The sequence below is a fragment of the Thunnus thynnus genome, chromosome 10 (assembly GCF_963924715.1).
Source record: "Thunnus thynnus chromosome 10, fThuThy2.1, whole genome shotgun sequence".
Taxonomy (NCBI): Eukaryota; Metazoa; Chordata; class Actinopteri; order Scombriformes; family Scombridae; genus Thunnus; species Thunnus thynnus.
The window spans coordinates 23,763,243-23,778,165 of record NC_089526.1 but is presented as its reverse complement, the minus strand read 5'-3'; the positions used below and the strand labels follow the sequence as shown (position 1 = coordinate 23,778,165).

The following is a 14,923-nucleotide window of genomic DNA, read 5'->3' as shown; positions in this document are numbered from 1 at the left end:
CTGTGCTGAGAGCTTGTTTCAAGTGGATTACATGACAAGAGCACCAGTATTGTCAGAACAACTTGGCTGAAAGAGATTCACATGATAAAACTAAATGTATTCTGCTTAAGTGCTGGTATAAAAAAAATCCAGAGTGAGACTGCATCATTTTAAACATTGTTTATTTTAGAGGGAGACCAAGGTCAACACTACTATTGTGAATCTTCTGTTACCACTTATTTTAATTCTTAAGGGTATTTCACACAATTATTTAAGGTTGAGCAGTAGTTTTAAAACCACAGTTTTTGTAAGGCCTTTTTTGTGAGAGGCTAGGGGACGACTCAGCTTATTGAGTACACCTGACTGTTGCTGTATTCTGTAAATGTAAACTATCACTGAAAGTAAAAGGCAAAGAGTTCAGTGGGAATCTTTTTTTTTTTTTTTTTTTTTTTTGTCAAGAAAGGACTACATCAGACACCTTTGTCTGGAGCTGTCATCCCACATGACAATGTGCCTAATGCTCTCTGGCCTTTTTGCTGAGATATGGACCTTCCCCAAATCCCAGTTCCCAGATTCACTGTTTGACTAGCTAAATGTGTTCTTGTACTTCACTGTTCCTTCAGGTGCAACAGTTGCCCTGAGTTTAAAGATGGAAGGTTGGCTTCAAGTGCATAGACTGCCTAAGAAAATCTTAGAGGTCCATAATACCCCAAGTAACTACCGTCTGGGTAAAATCTTCCTGTTCTCAGGGGACCTTATGTTGGACATTTTTCTTTCCACATCATTATCTATAGAGTGGTAGTGTTTGAAAAATCAAATAGAAAAATAATCTGGACATAGCGTAATCTATTTTCACGATTGTTTGTACTAGCACCATTACCCTTGTCACTCAGATGTGATTCATAAGACAGAGTTTGTTATTATGTCTGTATTATTGACTGAAAGCAGACCACAAGTGCCTTTGTCTTATTATGTTCCACTCTCAAGTGCATTTCTCTTTTGTTGATGAGGCTATCGAAAAGCAATAACAGTAAGATCAAATTAGCTTCTTCATTGCAATTTCGGACGTATCTTATTGCTGAAATGCTTTGGGGAAACCCAGCCTATAGTTCATTTGTGAGATTGGTCTTACAGAATAGGGCTGTAGTGAATTATGCTGTGAATAAATGGAGGCACAGAAACACTGCTTTATTCTCTTTGTACGTAATAGGTAACTTAGACCTATTCAGTTGCAAGAACTAAATCAAAATGTTAGCAAATCATATGTAGGACTCACATAATCTAAGTGTTTCTGGTTTATGATTTACAGACATAGGGTTGGGGATGGATGGAAATATTTTTCTCCACCAAAGTGGAACCCTAGACGGCAGCACCAGAAGTGAATCAATGAATGCTGTGCTTCTCTAACATATTCAGCTAAATCCATGTGTGTTTTCTTGCTAAAATATTACTCAGGGAGTAGAGCAAGACAAGTTGTCTATGGAGGCCTAGTAGTACACAGGAAGAGCCCTGGTATCACACATGAATAATCCTTCATCCTGGTCTCCCAAAGAGGTTAAATGTTGATGAGAGTAATCTAAAGCTCACAAACCACACATCAAAACCCAGGCTTTTACTGTGTTTCACTATTAACTATCTCATTTTGACGATGGCATGCATATGGCCAAAATTAATTTCTGCAGGCGCAGCAGTATACCGACACTCCTGCTAATGGACTAGACTTTACTTGCCTTTTCATGTCGGACCACTTTTGTTTGACTTTCTGAGAGCGTGTGTATCCGATGCTCTTCGTGTCTGAAGTGGGTAATATTTTACATAAATTTTACATAGTATACTGTACCTTTTAAATGCACTTCATGATGGCTAACAGCCACTGATGCTGGACAGACATCCCACAATGAACAGGACACTATTTGCTGACAAGTCTTATTCCTTTGACTCAGTCAATCACCTAAAACTACTGCAGCGCCAGAAATTGGACTCTATCCAGGACACCTTAGAAAGAGAACAAAAGGTGATGGCAAGTTGCGCGTACAGCTTGCTTAAATTGTCAATCAGCATTTCTTTTTAAATAATAATACAAAATATATGTATGATGGTCATAGTGTGATTCAAGCAGCTCAAGGATCTGTTCTTGATCAGATGCACTTCTATTCAAAGATCTGTTTTTCATGATACCTTGCTGACTGTTTTTATTGGTGCTCTGGAAATATCATTTTCCATACCTCTTACATAGATGGATGGATAAACAGACAGTTGGACCATAGACATTTCCCCAGTAATCCAAAAATGATTTCAAATGATTAAATTCATAAGATTAACTATCACACATTCAAAATAAATTGTTTGTGAAATGACACAGTTAAGAGATTAAAATACAGAATCTGTATTATTAAGATCCAGTATATTAGAATAGCTTATCCACCAATGGACTGTTTACATAACTGTTGCCAGTCAGTGACTAAAATCAGCATATTTTTAGCACTTCAAAAGCAAATCTACTTGGATGATATCCAAATAGCAGACCTGGAAATCACTACGAAAAATGGAGGAATCTGTTTTCAGCTTGCATCCCTGAAGATTAAGAGTGAGCCGGCACTACTGTACAACCAGCTTATTCTAGTAGCACACCGGGAGAAAAAAAATGTTGTAAAGACTAGGAGTATTGATGCAACACATTCATAGAAAAGAAGGAAGTACAGTTTCACTGAGGTCATATCCCCAACTCTCTCTCCACATGAAACTAGTGTGTGACTTGCTTAAATTTAACAAAAAAGAGATAGCATGAAGATGAAACCTTGTTTTCCTTAACATCAGTCCAACCAACAACTCTATCAAGGTTACCAAGAAAGAAATTGTCAAACATCACAGCAGTCAAACTCTGAGCCAAAACCTTATTCATGAACAGTGCAACAGTGCACTTTACTTCAAAGCCTCAACTGCATCACATTATAAAACAGCCTTTGCTATTGTCTGAAATGTGTTTGTGTCTTTTTTTTGTCATGTAATATATTTTTTCCCATTTTTATGTAAGCATGAGCGACAATGTATTTTTAAAGATAAAAGTCAAAATAAAAGTAAATGTCTTTCTTTGGAAAACTCAACTTGTTTTCTCTCGATGTACGCGACCTGAGACCTACCTTTGTTGTGTTGATTGTAATAACATCAAAGGTTCTGTCAGGACAGTTTTTCTGTGAGTGTGGCCTAGAAAATTTACTGATTGCAAAAAATAGAATTGCCATTTCATGTTACATGAATGCTGTATGACTTCAATATACCTCTGCAGCTTAACAGTTTTTATTTTATTATTTTATTTGCATCCTTTACAGTATAAATAGTTGAATGGAATCTGACTGAGAAATGCTGTGTGACAGAATAAGAAGACATAGGTCATGTAATAATAATAATGTTGTTGTTATTAATATACTACTAATAATAGTAGGCTAATAATAGTAGTAACAGACAACAACCCCATTTAACTGCAAAAAATAGTCACTTATACATAGTTGTCATCATAACCATCATTTTAATTATAGACCTTATAAACAATGAAGACTTGGCTATAAAAATCAAATCCAGTATTAGATCAATTTAAATGTAAGTGCAAAAAAAGGACAGTACATTTAAAGCATATTCAAGAAATAACTGATTGATTTTCTGTTTTTCTAGTTGTCACATTGGACACGTACTCCTGCATGGATCCTGGTATCCCTGTGAATGGTATGCGGCTTAGCCATGACTTGTCCATCGGATCTACAGTATCCTTCCAGTGTGATCCAGGATACAGGCTGAGCCACGAGGAACCACTGGTTTGTGAGAAGAACCACTTCTGGAGCCACCCTCTGCCCACTTGTGATGGTACGTCTACGTTACTGCTGAATGATACATTACGCACCTTAGGTACAGTTAAGGAAATATTGTCAGCCCCAAATTTTGCAGAGCATTCCAGCACAAGCATTGGTCTCATTCATGAAATCCTTGACACCACTCTCCTCCAGAGCCTTAACTGTCCCCCAAATATAGAGACCACCCTCCTTGTCCTTGTAAAATTCTAACATGAATGTTAAGCGTAATTGAAGGGACATCTAATAATGCACCTCATTTTGACTAGAAGTACTGATTAAATTCCAAACAGCACCAAATCTGCTCATTAAGATGTAAGCATTATTTTGAGAAATTACACATAGAAAGCCTATTTGCACATGCAGTATGTATACAGTGAGTCATGGTGCATGTAGTACTGGTAAAATGATTTAGCTTGGTGTTTTAGTTCATTCATGTTACCATGTGCACAGTTTAGAAACTAAACCAAAATATTTCATGTCCATCACAGTTTCAACAAAATAATTTTTCAGCAGCACACCACTTTCATGTGTTCGTATCTCCACCTTGCCTCCCAGGCATCTGCCCTCTCACAGGCTGATGTTAGATAAGACCTGCCAAAAATCAAAATAATAAATGATGACCTATGACCAGGACAATTGGCCGGGCTTTTTAGTCACAAATACTGAAAGGATGCTGCCACCAGTAACTGGCAAGAAGTGTCTAAACTAATTTTGTACAAGTTAACTGGATTCTAACGGCAGCTGCTTCCATCGCTGTATTCATTCTCAAACCTAAAATAAAAACATGGCCTTTTTGGCAAGAAGTAGCGACACAAGTGTAAGTGACTATGAGTAGCCCACAGCAGGTCTGAGTGTGTGGCAGAGACTCATAACCAAACAAGCGCTTTTCAAAATGCTTTTTATTCAACAAATAGACCAGTCATTGTGTGAATAATGTACTTGGGGTGTTATGAATCATGTAATACTGAAGACAGATTATGCTCAACTTCAAAGCATGAAGTTCATCATGTTCCTGGTAGTTTTGATATCCCACATAATCTCTCTCTCTGGGCCGTGTTTGTACAGTTTTGCTTTTCGTGCTATTTGGAGGCACACTGAAGGACAATGTGGCGTTTATTGTTGCATTATACAAACTGTAAATGATATCCCTTAGTCACGGACCACTCAGTTGAAAGAATGTAACAAATAAAAAACATGCAAGGGTTGGCGGGAAGCACAATATTATGTATGTGATACACTGCCATGTAATACAGCTTCATCTTAAAGGCTGTCCTGAAAATTCCTTTTATATCTTGGAGCATTTGCCAGACTGGTGCCAAATGCCTTGGCTTGCTGCCTACGGAGCCTCTAAAGTAGATCCTTTGCCAAGTGTACTCATCCACTTTTAATGACTTTATGTAATTTTGGCTCATTAATAAAATATTTGATATAATTTTGTTGGTGGGTAAGGATTCAGGCCTTGATGTGTTGTGCTTGCTGGAGGGCCCAAGGGTGGAAGGAGTGAGGATGAGAGGGGGGGAGGGGTGGGGCGGGTTGCAGCTGTGAAGCCTCAGGCATCTCAGTGATCCTCCGAAACATCATCTGACATTCACTACTTTGAAAATATGTACATGCAGAAGATTTCTACTTCTAATATTTGTCAGCGATCGCTGTTTTGAGGAAGGCATCCAGGCATTCGGCTATCAAGCCACATTCAGGCCAAAGAAAACGCACACACACTCATTCACTTAAAGAAGAAGAGGAGGAAAATACAAAGCCTGTAAAATTTCATGAATGCTTCATTTAAAAAGCAGTGCCCTTTATGTGAAGTGACCTTTTAGTTGAAGTACGATGACAACATGAGAAAATGGTTGCAGCTTTAAACAATATCCAGTTAGACCAGTTAACCTTCAGACGGATCTAGCATTAACCCCCCCAACCCCCCACCCCCTGGACCTCAGCAGCCAATGAGGGTAGAGATTTATCTCATTAACTTCCTTTGATGAGATAAGGAGCTTTCTGGCAGTAAATTATATGTCAATAGTCAACATGCATGTGAGTTATATTACTGAGGTGACAATGAGTGCTACTCCTTTAGACAACAGTCCCTATCAGCTCATCTGTAAATACTCTACACGGTGGGTTGCAACTGGATTATCCTCCCAACCTGACTGAAAAGGGAGTAGGATGCTGCACTGGAGTGATTGTTTCTATTTGGAAGTATTTAGAATCACTTTGAAGTAACAATCAGAAGAAACCCATATGCTCTAATCCACTAAATATGCTTACGTCAGTTATTGTGTATTATAAGTAAATTTAATGGATTATCATGTTTTCTGACAATGTCTTTTTAGTTTTAAGATTCCATATGAGAGAAGAATATTTAGATGGATAGCTGAATTAATGAATAATTCATTGTCCTGGTAGGCAGAAGGTTAGTTTGGAGAGAGAGAGGGAGAGAAAAAAAACATTGTGTTGGCAGAATTACAGGTACTCATAAAAATAGCAGGACAGGATGTGATATGACTCAAATGCATTATTCATTGAAATTCCTCCTCTGTCTTCAGGTGAAGGATTTATTGGTTCATTTACAGTTTTCTTTCTTTCTTTCTTTTTTTTGCAGCAACAGGAATCATTCATTATCTTCTCTTTCTATTCAGCATCATGCGGTGGGGATATCAGAGGACCTGGAGGGATCATCCTTTCACCTGGCTACCCAGAGCTGTACCCCAACTCCTTAAACTGTACATGGACTGTAGAGGTCAGCCATGGAAAAGGTAGGAGTGTTTGTAGTAAACCACGCAAATATAAGTATACATGTAATACATTCTAAAATACATTTGTTGTTTTGGTCTCAAGGCTCAGATAGCTAGGGAACCCATTGAATTATAGATATGTGTTTTTTTTTACTTGCATAGATCATTCAAATACTACCCATCAGTCACATCTAGTTTATTTTTATAATCCTTTCCATAGCGACACCCTCAGCAGTCCTAACAATGGGCAAATTATGGAACTATAAATTAAAAGGACCCTCTCAACAGGTTCCAAGAACATTAGAGGGATTTATTATTATGAAGTGAGAAGTGCAAGAAGCATATATTTTACTTCGACAAAGACAATTTAAATCCACTTATCCTTTTATTTCCATCTTTGGGACCAGTGCAGGATATGCATAGGGATAATAATAGACTCTGAGGTATTCACTTTTACTTTAATTTGTTGCTCTTCTTTCTCAGCAGTTCTTCCACTTATTTCACTTATTTTAGCAAATGTTTAGCAATAGGCTGCTTTTATACATTCCTCAGTTGGATTGCATTTTATACATTTTTACTCATTTCGTGAACATCTGTGACATTTAGTTGTTAACCAGGTAAGGGAATCATGCTATCTCAATTCTATTCATGTATTATTCCTTATTTTATTCATTTAATTCCATGATCGCAGCACTTACTGTCAGTTATATGATCAGTAACCAGTTCTTTAAGACGTTCTCATTCATTATCATTTGAAAAGCAGGCTGAGCTTATCTCAGTGCCCAGGCACTTAGCTTTATTATCCTGATATTTTACCATCATTTTCCTTGTTATCCCCTACCTATGTGTCCATTGAAATGGTATATTGTACTCTTTGTACATCACCAGTTGACACTATCATCAAAATCTAGGGCCTCCTCTCAAGAGTTATATACACCTGTACAAGTCAGGTGTCCAATTTGTATGTAATGAAAAATACTGTGCACAACCAGGATGACTTGTACATGGACCAAACCTAAAACCCCCAAGTATGATAAATAAATGTGATGAAATATAAATAATAAGGGATAATATTCAGCTTTTAAACGTTCCATGTTTCGATAATCCATGAATATCTCTATGACTTGAGTAGAGTCCACCTGTGCCAAATTCAGTTGACTGGATATGATTAGGAAGGTAGGGTCTCAAAATTCATAGAGTAAGTCTCAGCAGAAGCCAAGTCATGAAATCCGAGGATTACTGTGTATACCTCGAGACAGAATTGTGTTAAGAGGTACATCTGAAAAAGGGTTTAAAGTGATTGCTAAAGCATCAATGTTCGCAGAAGCACAGCAGTTTCCATGACTGTAAAATGGAAAAAGTTTTGAACCACTAAGATTTCCTCCAGACTTATCCTTCTAGAAATACTTGTATAACTATCTTGGTTTAGAGAGGTAACCAGAACAATACTATAGCCTATGTACTATAGCCCATGTCCAACATAGTATATATTTCCCTTACATGGTTCTCATTATATTGACCTCTCCAGATTCCTTTCTACACAACCTGAAACACAGAAGATGTTTCCTGTCAGGGGTCTCTTCCCTACATCAAGAACTATTCAAATCTCTTGCTTTATATATTTTTTTTTATCTTTAATTTTGGCACTAATGTGGTGTATTTTTAAGCTGTGGCTACTGACTGGTAGACAAATTCATCAGTATGGATATTTGTTATGCAAGTATTCCACTCAGCAATTACCAACATCCTCTACCTACTGTATTAAAATATTGGGATGTCCCCTTAAGGGGGTGGTTCTTGATTAATTGATCATTTGCCTTTACTCTCTGTAATATAATTGCCATTTTGTGGAGCACAATCAATCATTTCATTTTGTTATTCATATTATAGCCATTTAGGACTTTCTGTATCAAGTGAGCCAAACATTGCGGAGGACATTATAGAGTCGTATTAGAACAGATTCAACAGATGGCATTAAAATGGCAGCACTTATTGTACCGAAAAGCAGCCAACTGGCCATCATGGACAGAATGAAGATGATGTCTGAGTTACAGTGTGAAAATAGAAGCACAGTTTGTAGAGTTAGATCTTCTTTTCCAGCCTAACCATTACCATATTTTGTTGATTAAAACTTTAGAATAATTTTGACCAGCCTACACCAGATTTATTGTCAGTCTACATGTTCCTCTCTCTTCCATTGTGAATCTATATCAATACCTTTTGTCACCTTAGTTAGGGAGGTGTTGCTTTTAGAGTGCTTTTAAAGTTTAGTGTGGTGGGCAGAAGCCTAAGTGTGAGAATTACTGACTCTGGTCATGCACTGATGGAAAGGCCATGCTTCTGCAATGACATAGTTTTAAGATAGAAAATTAAAAAGCAATAAGAACAAAAGGCAGCTGTGAATTTTCACTGTAGGTTTTTCTATTCACTTTACATTTTCCTTTTTCCATTTTCATTTTAGTATAATTAATTTTAGTATGATCATTCCAAGTGCTGTAAGGATTAAAGCCCTTATTAATTAATTAATTAGTATTAATTAGAAATGCACTGTAGGGATAGATGTCTCAGAGAGCTAAACCTAAATTAATAAAAGTGATTTTTAATCGTGATGTTGACATTTGAAATTATAGCTAAAATTTTAATTCAATAATAGTCACATTCTTTTTGAGGTCCTTGCATTCAGTTTCAGTCTGTTCCCAAAAACTAATTAACAAATCACTTCATCATTATCATTTCCTAACCATATGGGTCCGTATTTAGATGACAATGTCAAATGTATGCATTATATATTCCATTCAAAGCTTTTTCAATAGTGATTTTTCATCTACTGCTGGAAACCTCTAATGCTGGGCTTTCTTATTTTCTCCTCCAAGGTGTCCAATTCACTTTTCACTCCTTCCACCTGGAGGATCATCATGACTACCTTCTGATAACAGAAAACGGCAGTTTCGCTCAGCCGCTGGCTCGACTCACCGGCTCAGAGAAGCCTGCGCAAGTTAATGCCGGCCTGTATGGGAACTTCAAGGCCCAACTACGCTTCATTTCTGACTTCTCCATATCGCTGCAGGGATTCAACATCTCCTTCTCGGGTATGAAGGCCTATGGGGATTCTGTCTGTCAGAGGCAGGGAGGGGGGGAATGTAGACAGTATGAGTGGGGAAGGTTTTAAAAGAGGAAGGAGGATGAATTGTGTAGGGGAGGCAGAAGGGAGGAGTGGGGATACTGAAAATGTGGTGGGTGGAGTTGTAAAGTCGGAGTAGGGAAGAAAGCAAAAGTGAAAGACACAGTGACACTCAGAGAGGGATAGACAGCTCATTCAATGATGAGATGATGAAAAGTGCTAAGCCTCTCTAAAGCATGCATAAAGTAACATGTGAAGAGTGATTTGTCGGTCAGAACGGGAGCAGGATTAAGGAAGACCGCGCCTCAGGCTGCGCTGATCAGAGCAGGATAATTAGAGACAACGAGGTCACGCAGGTAGAGGGTGTCTGACCGTGATAGGAATGATCATCAAAGCAAGCCATGTGGGTCAGTATCCTCAGGACTGAGGAGACGAAGGAAGAGGAGGGGGGTTTGTACAGAAATAATGGGCCTCCCACGCAGAGACCAAGGAGTGGAGACATAGAGAGAGGTTGAGACGCAAGGCTAAGGGAGAGAGAGAGAGAGAGGAGATGAGACAGATGGTGATGCTGAGTGAGCAGGTTTGATGGAGAAGACGGCGAGAGGGAGAGAGCGTGATGGAGAGAGGAAAAGCGAGAGACATAGAGAGATAATAAAGTAGAAAAAGTGAAGGAGAAAAAGGGTCTGCTTCATGAGCATTCTGGCTAAATGTCTGCCTGCTGTTTGTTGAAGTGAAGCATAACTTATGCAGCTATGAATATTCATGAAATTTAGTTTGGGGGTGCGTGTGTGCACGCTCTGTAATTAGCATCTATAGATTTCCTGATTAGAATTCATTTTTTAACCTTTCCTGACCTTTGATGAGAATTTGCCGATATTATCAGGCCACATCCTACAGTAGGGTGCTGGTCTAACATTTTGCTGTGCTAAAATCAATAGGCCTACATAGTTGTGCATACTGCCAAATTACAAGCCGTGAGAAGAATGCTGCAGGGAGTAAGACCTCACTGTTGCATCTACGTCTCAAATGATAAGACCATCGACTGCACATGTATAATAATATTGCACACAGGGTGGCCCAGTTTTTAGAGAGCACATCCTTCCTTGGGTTCAAGCTTTTGGCATGCATCCCAACCCGATGAAGTGTCCTTGAGCAAGACAGTTAAATCCCCATAAGCTACGGTATTGCTTTTCTTTGGGGCAAAGTGCACTCAGTTTCCTTGAGGGGAGCAACAGAACAGACTAAGTTTTCCCATGGGTAGTATTATCAATATCAAGTATAAGTAAGGAACAAATCATAAAAATAGAATACTAGAACTACATTTTTCTCACATTTTTATTTGTTGCAACTGATTTTTTTGTTTCCAGAGTACGATCTTGAACCCTGTCAGAACCCTGGAACGCCTCGTTTTGGCTGGCACACAGGCTCCAGCTTTGGAATCGGTGACTCGCTGTCGTTCTACTGCAACACCGGCTATCGTCTACAGGGGGCGAGGGAGATTGTATGCTTGGGAGGTGGCCGCCGCATGTGGAGTGCCCCTCTGCCAAGGTGTGTGGGTACGTTGTCAGCAGCTTTTATTCTGTTTTCTCTCCTGCTTGTATATTTATATTGAAAGATTTACACTGTTAGCCAGTATCAGGTTTTTAACGCATTTGGCACAGATATAAACTTTTTATTACACACTGAAGTACATTTACTTAAGTAGAATACAATTAAAAGCTCAGGCCTGTGATTAATGGTGTTGTGAAATGCTAGGTTAAAACTAGCCTCGGAGATCTCTTTTTCACTAAAGGGTGCTCCAAGGGCAGATAGGCCAGAGAGAGGAGGTTGCACTGATTTTTTTTTTCCCCCTAGAGAAGCTCAATTACATTAAATATACCTATTAAAAGCTGACTCTAGAGATACTGTGCTATCTTTTCATAGCAAAGGCATTTTGTCATTTAAACTGGTCTCATCACTCCCTGTAATGAAGTGCTTAACATGTTGCAAAACCCTGTCTCTGGCTCACTAGTTTAGCTCTGAGTTAGGAAAGGGCTGCCATGTTGGCATAAATTTTGCATGATATAAATGTTGGAAGCGATATTGAGTTTTAAAGTATGCATGCTCTTGTTTTAAAGGAAAACAAATACAGATTTCATCATATGTTGCTCGGTATACAGATAACATGCAAGGGAATGCCAGAATATATTGTATTGCCATCCCAACCATTTTAAGTCTGTTGTTTGCTTTTGACTTGTTTATTCAGAACAGTTTATTTTGGAAAGCAATTGTCTACTCACTTGTCTAAGCATGGTGCATGAATGCCAGCGTCGTAAATCTTAGAAATAATAGAAAGACTGTAAAGTTTTTACACTGAATGTTTAACAGTGTGCTCAATGTTTCACAACATGTCAGGGCCAGCTGATAATGATTATTATGATACTAGAGCAATAAGAGGGATGGACATTAGAATCGCTGATTATTATCATCCAAATAAGCTATTTGTATTGTACCTTTATCTGTTAAGAGCTCATGTAGCAGTAGTATAAAGTCTCTTCATTTTAGTGTATTTATTCAGTAGATGCTGTTTTTGCAGCACCTGTTGTTGTGTGACTGATTATGTTTATTGTCTGTGTGTTTGTTTTCTTGCAGCGGAGTGCGGATCAACAGTCTCCAACAATGAGGGAGTTCTTTTGTCGCCAAACTATCCGATGAACTATGACAACAGCCACGAATGTGTGTACAGCATTCAGGTCCAAACAGGCAAAGGCATCAACATCACTGCCAGCACCTTTCAACTTGCACAAGGTGACATCCTGAAGGTAAAGACACAACGCATTCTTTGTTGACAGAAAATAGACAACTAAAAAATAAACAGAGGCCTTGTGCTGATAACTAAGTCAAATCAATTTGTGTCATTTAAAGAAAATGTTTAAATATATGAGGCAAGTCCGTTGGCTTTTCATTGCGTACAACATGAGAAAATAGAAAAGGGATTTTTATGGAAAGCACCAGGCAGAATGCAGAATTGTTTTGCCTTAGAAGTCAGAGCAAAAGTCAAACCGCAGCAGCAGCACAATCATTCCTTTGGGAAGGAAGGGATTCGTTTCTTTGCTCAAGAGCATTTTAACAGTTTTGGTAAGCACCACAGATGTGATGCAAATGACTGTGTAGTCCCCACTTCACAGCTGGAGCACACTCTTTCTGGAATGCAGATGTCTTGTCGAATGCTCTAATTAACATAGCATTGTACCCTACTATCTGTGTTTCTAGTAATGGAGTTGTGTAGACAGTAATCTCTTGTATTTAGTCATTTTGTGAACATCTGAAATGTGGGAAGACATGTTTAGAGAGCTTAACTGACTGGAAGAAAAAGGAAAAACAGTACCAACACAGCAAGTGCCCAAGTAGTATTTCAAAGGAAGAGCTTGTTATTTCACACATGTTAATCAGCAAAGATTAGGAGTGCTGCTGGAAATTCTTATTTGCAGATTTAAAAGGGGGCTTCTTCAACAGATATTTTCCATTAGGTTCATGGATCAAAAAAATCTATGATAAAAAAGAACAAATAAAGATTAAACATTCAATTATGTGTTGCAAAAATCAACAAAACAATGTAAGTACCTTGCTTTTTGTTTTTACTTTTTGTGAGATGCATTGCTTTTAAACTCTAATTGCACTTTAGCCTTGTAATACTGAAGAACATGAACTACTCAGTTCATAATTGCTGTTTGCTCTTAACATTTGATTAAATAAATAGAATACCATAAATTAGAAAGAACATTAACCCTCCACATCTCCAAAACAGTCTTTTTTTTAGTTTGACGTAATGAATCCCACTATCTGCCTTGTTAATTCACCCTTACAAATACACAGTATCAAATCAATGGGAAGAATTATGGTCACTCAACCCAATTTTCATCTCCTTCTCATTTAGGACATTGGTTTTACAATAGAGGTGCCACATAAAACAAAGGATATACAGTGCCAATAGCTTCTTTTAATCGTGTCTCTCGTTCTTCAGTATTAATATTTAATTCTCATCATTCTACTTTATTGTGGATAGTTCATCCTCGATAAGCAGCAAAACTCTCATCATGATGTTCTTCTGTCTCTCTGATCAGGTGTATGATGGTAAAGATGGTGCAGCCCCACTCCTTAGCACATACACAGGTACATCAATGCAAGGTTTGTCCCTTACCAGCACGTCCAACTATCTGTGGCTTGAATTCTACTCTGACCAGGAGGGGACGGCAGCAGGGTTCCAGCTCATATACCATAGTAAGTCACATTTCATTTCTCTGGGGGAGGAGGGCCCTAAAGCTTTTCCAAATGAGTGAATTTAGCCTCATTTCAGGAGCCAGGCATTTCAAGTAGCAGAATTTAAAAGAAATTTTTAATTGACCCTCACCCTGCTCCAGTGTCTTTCACTGTCAGGGTATCCATTAAACACAGCATGGTGTTTCTGCTCCATTCCTGCAGGAAAATTGGCTTTTTTTTTCTTTTTTTCCCTTTTTTCACCCTCCGTCTCTCTCTCTCTCTCTCTCTCTCTCTCTCTGTGAATCCCTTTTTCCTCTTTTCCGTCTTTTCCTTTGTGCTCCACTCCCATAATTAGCATCCATGCCTGCCTAACTTTACCTTGTTAAACAGGTGAATTATAGTCAGGATTGTTGGACTGTTCTGTTTGCCGTGCTTGTGTGTGCGTTTGTGCATATACGTATATAGTGTGTGCCTCTACACGTGTGTGTGTGTGTGTGTGTGTGTGTGTAAATGTATTGAAAGTTTGGGTCATTGCTGTAAGTGGGCCAGTAATAGATGGGTTTTGTTTCTCCTCCTAATTGGCTTGCTGACTGTGTATTGTTGCTAACCGTTTCTAATTTATTACTGTGACAAGAGAATGTTTTGGTGACACTGCATTTTGCAGTCCAATTTAAAGTGTTTTTGTGTTTCACCTGCTACTTGAGCTCTTTGAATTCTTTTCGTCTTCCAGCGAATTTTCAAAGGTAGAATTCAACATAGTGAGAATGGCAACGGGCTAAGTGCTGTTTTGACTTAAACAGTATGAAAGCAAAAAGGTTTTTTGCTGACTTGCAGGAACTAGGCCTACACTGGCAATTTGAAGTCTGTGATAATTAGCCTACACCAAATGTGTCAAGTATGAACAGGTACACTATAGTTCAAATAAAATACCAGTTTTATTAAAGAGTGCAGTTCAGCATAAATAGCCATCAGCATCTAAATTCAAGTACAATTAGTTCAGAAGA

General features: G+C 38.4%; 1 protein-coding gene across 6 annotated transcripts in view; it reads left to right on the top strand.

Annotated features, from left to right (window-relative positions):
* The window catches only part of LOC137191775 (CUB and sushi domain-containing protein 3-like), a 234,512-nt gene that overhangs the window by 79,336 nt on the left and 140,253 nt on the right, over positions 1–14,923 (top strand). For all 6 annotated transcript variants that reach the window (XM_067602161.1, XM_067602159.1, XM_067602160.1 and 3 more), the window contains 6 exons: positions 3,649–3,837; positions 6,464–6,580; positions 9,433–9,648; positions 11,048–11,236; positions 12,312–12,481; positions 13,784–13,940. In XM_067602161.1, coding sequence (XP_067458262.1) covers positions 3,649–3,837; positions 6,464–6,580; positions 9,433–9,648; positions 11,048–11,236; positions 12,312–12,481; positions 13,784–13,940 — 1,038 coding nt within the window. The remainder of the gene's footprint in view (positions 1–3,648; positions 3,838–6,463; positions 6,581–9,432; positions 9,649–11,047; positions 11,237–12,311; positions 12,482–13,783; positions 13,941–14,923) is intronic.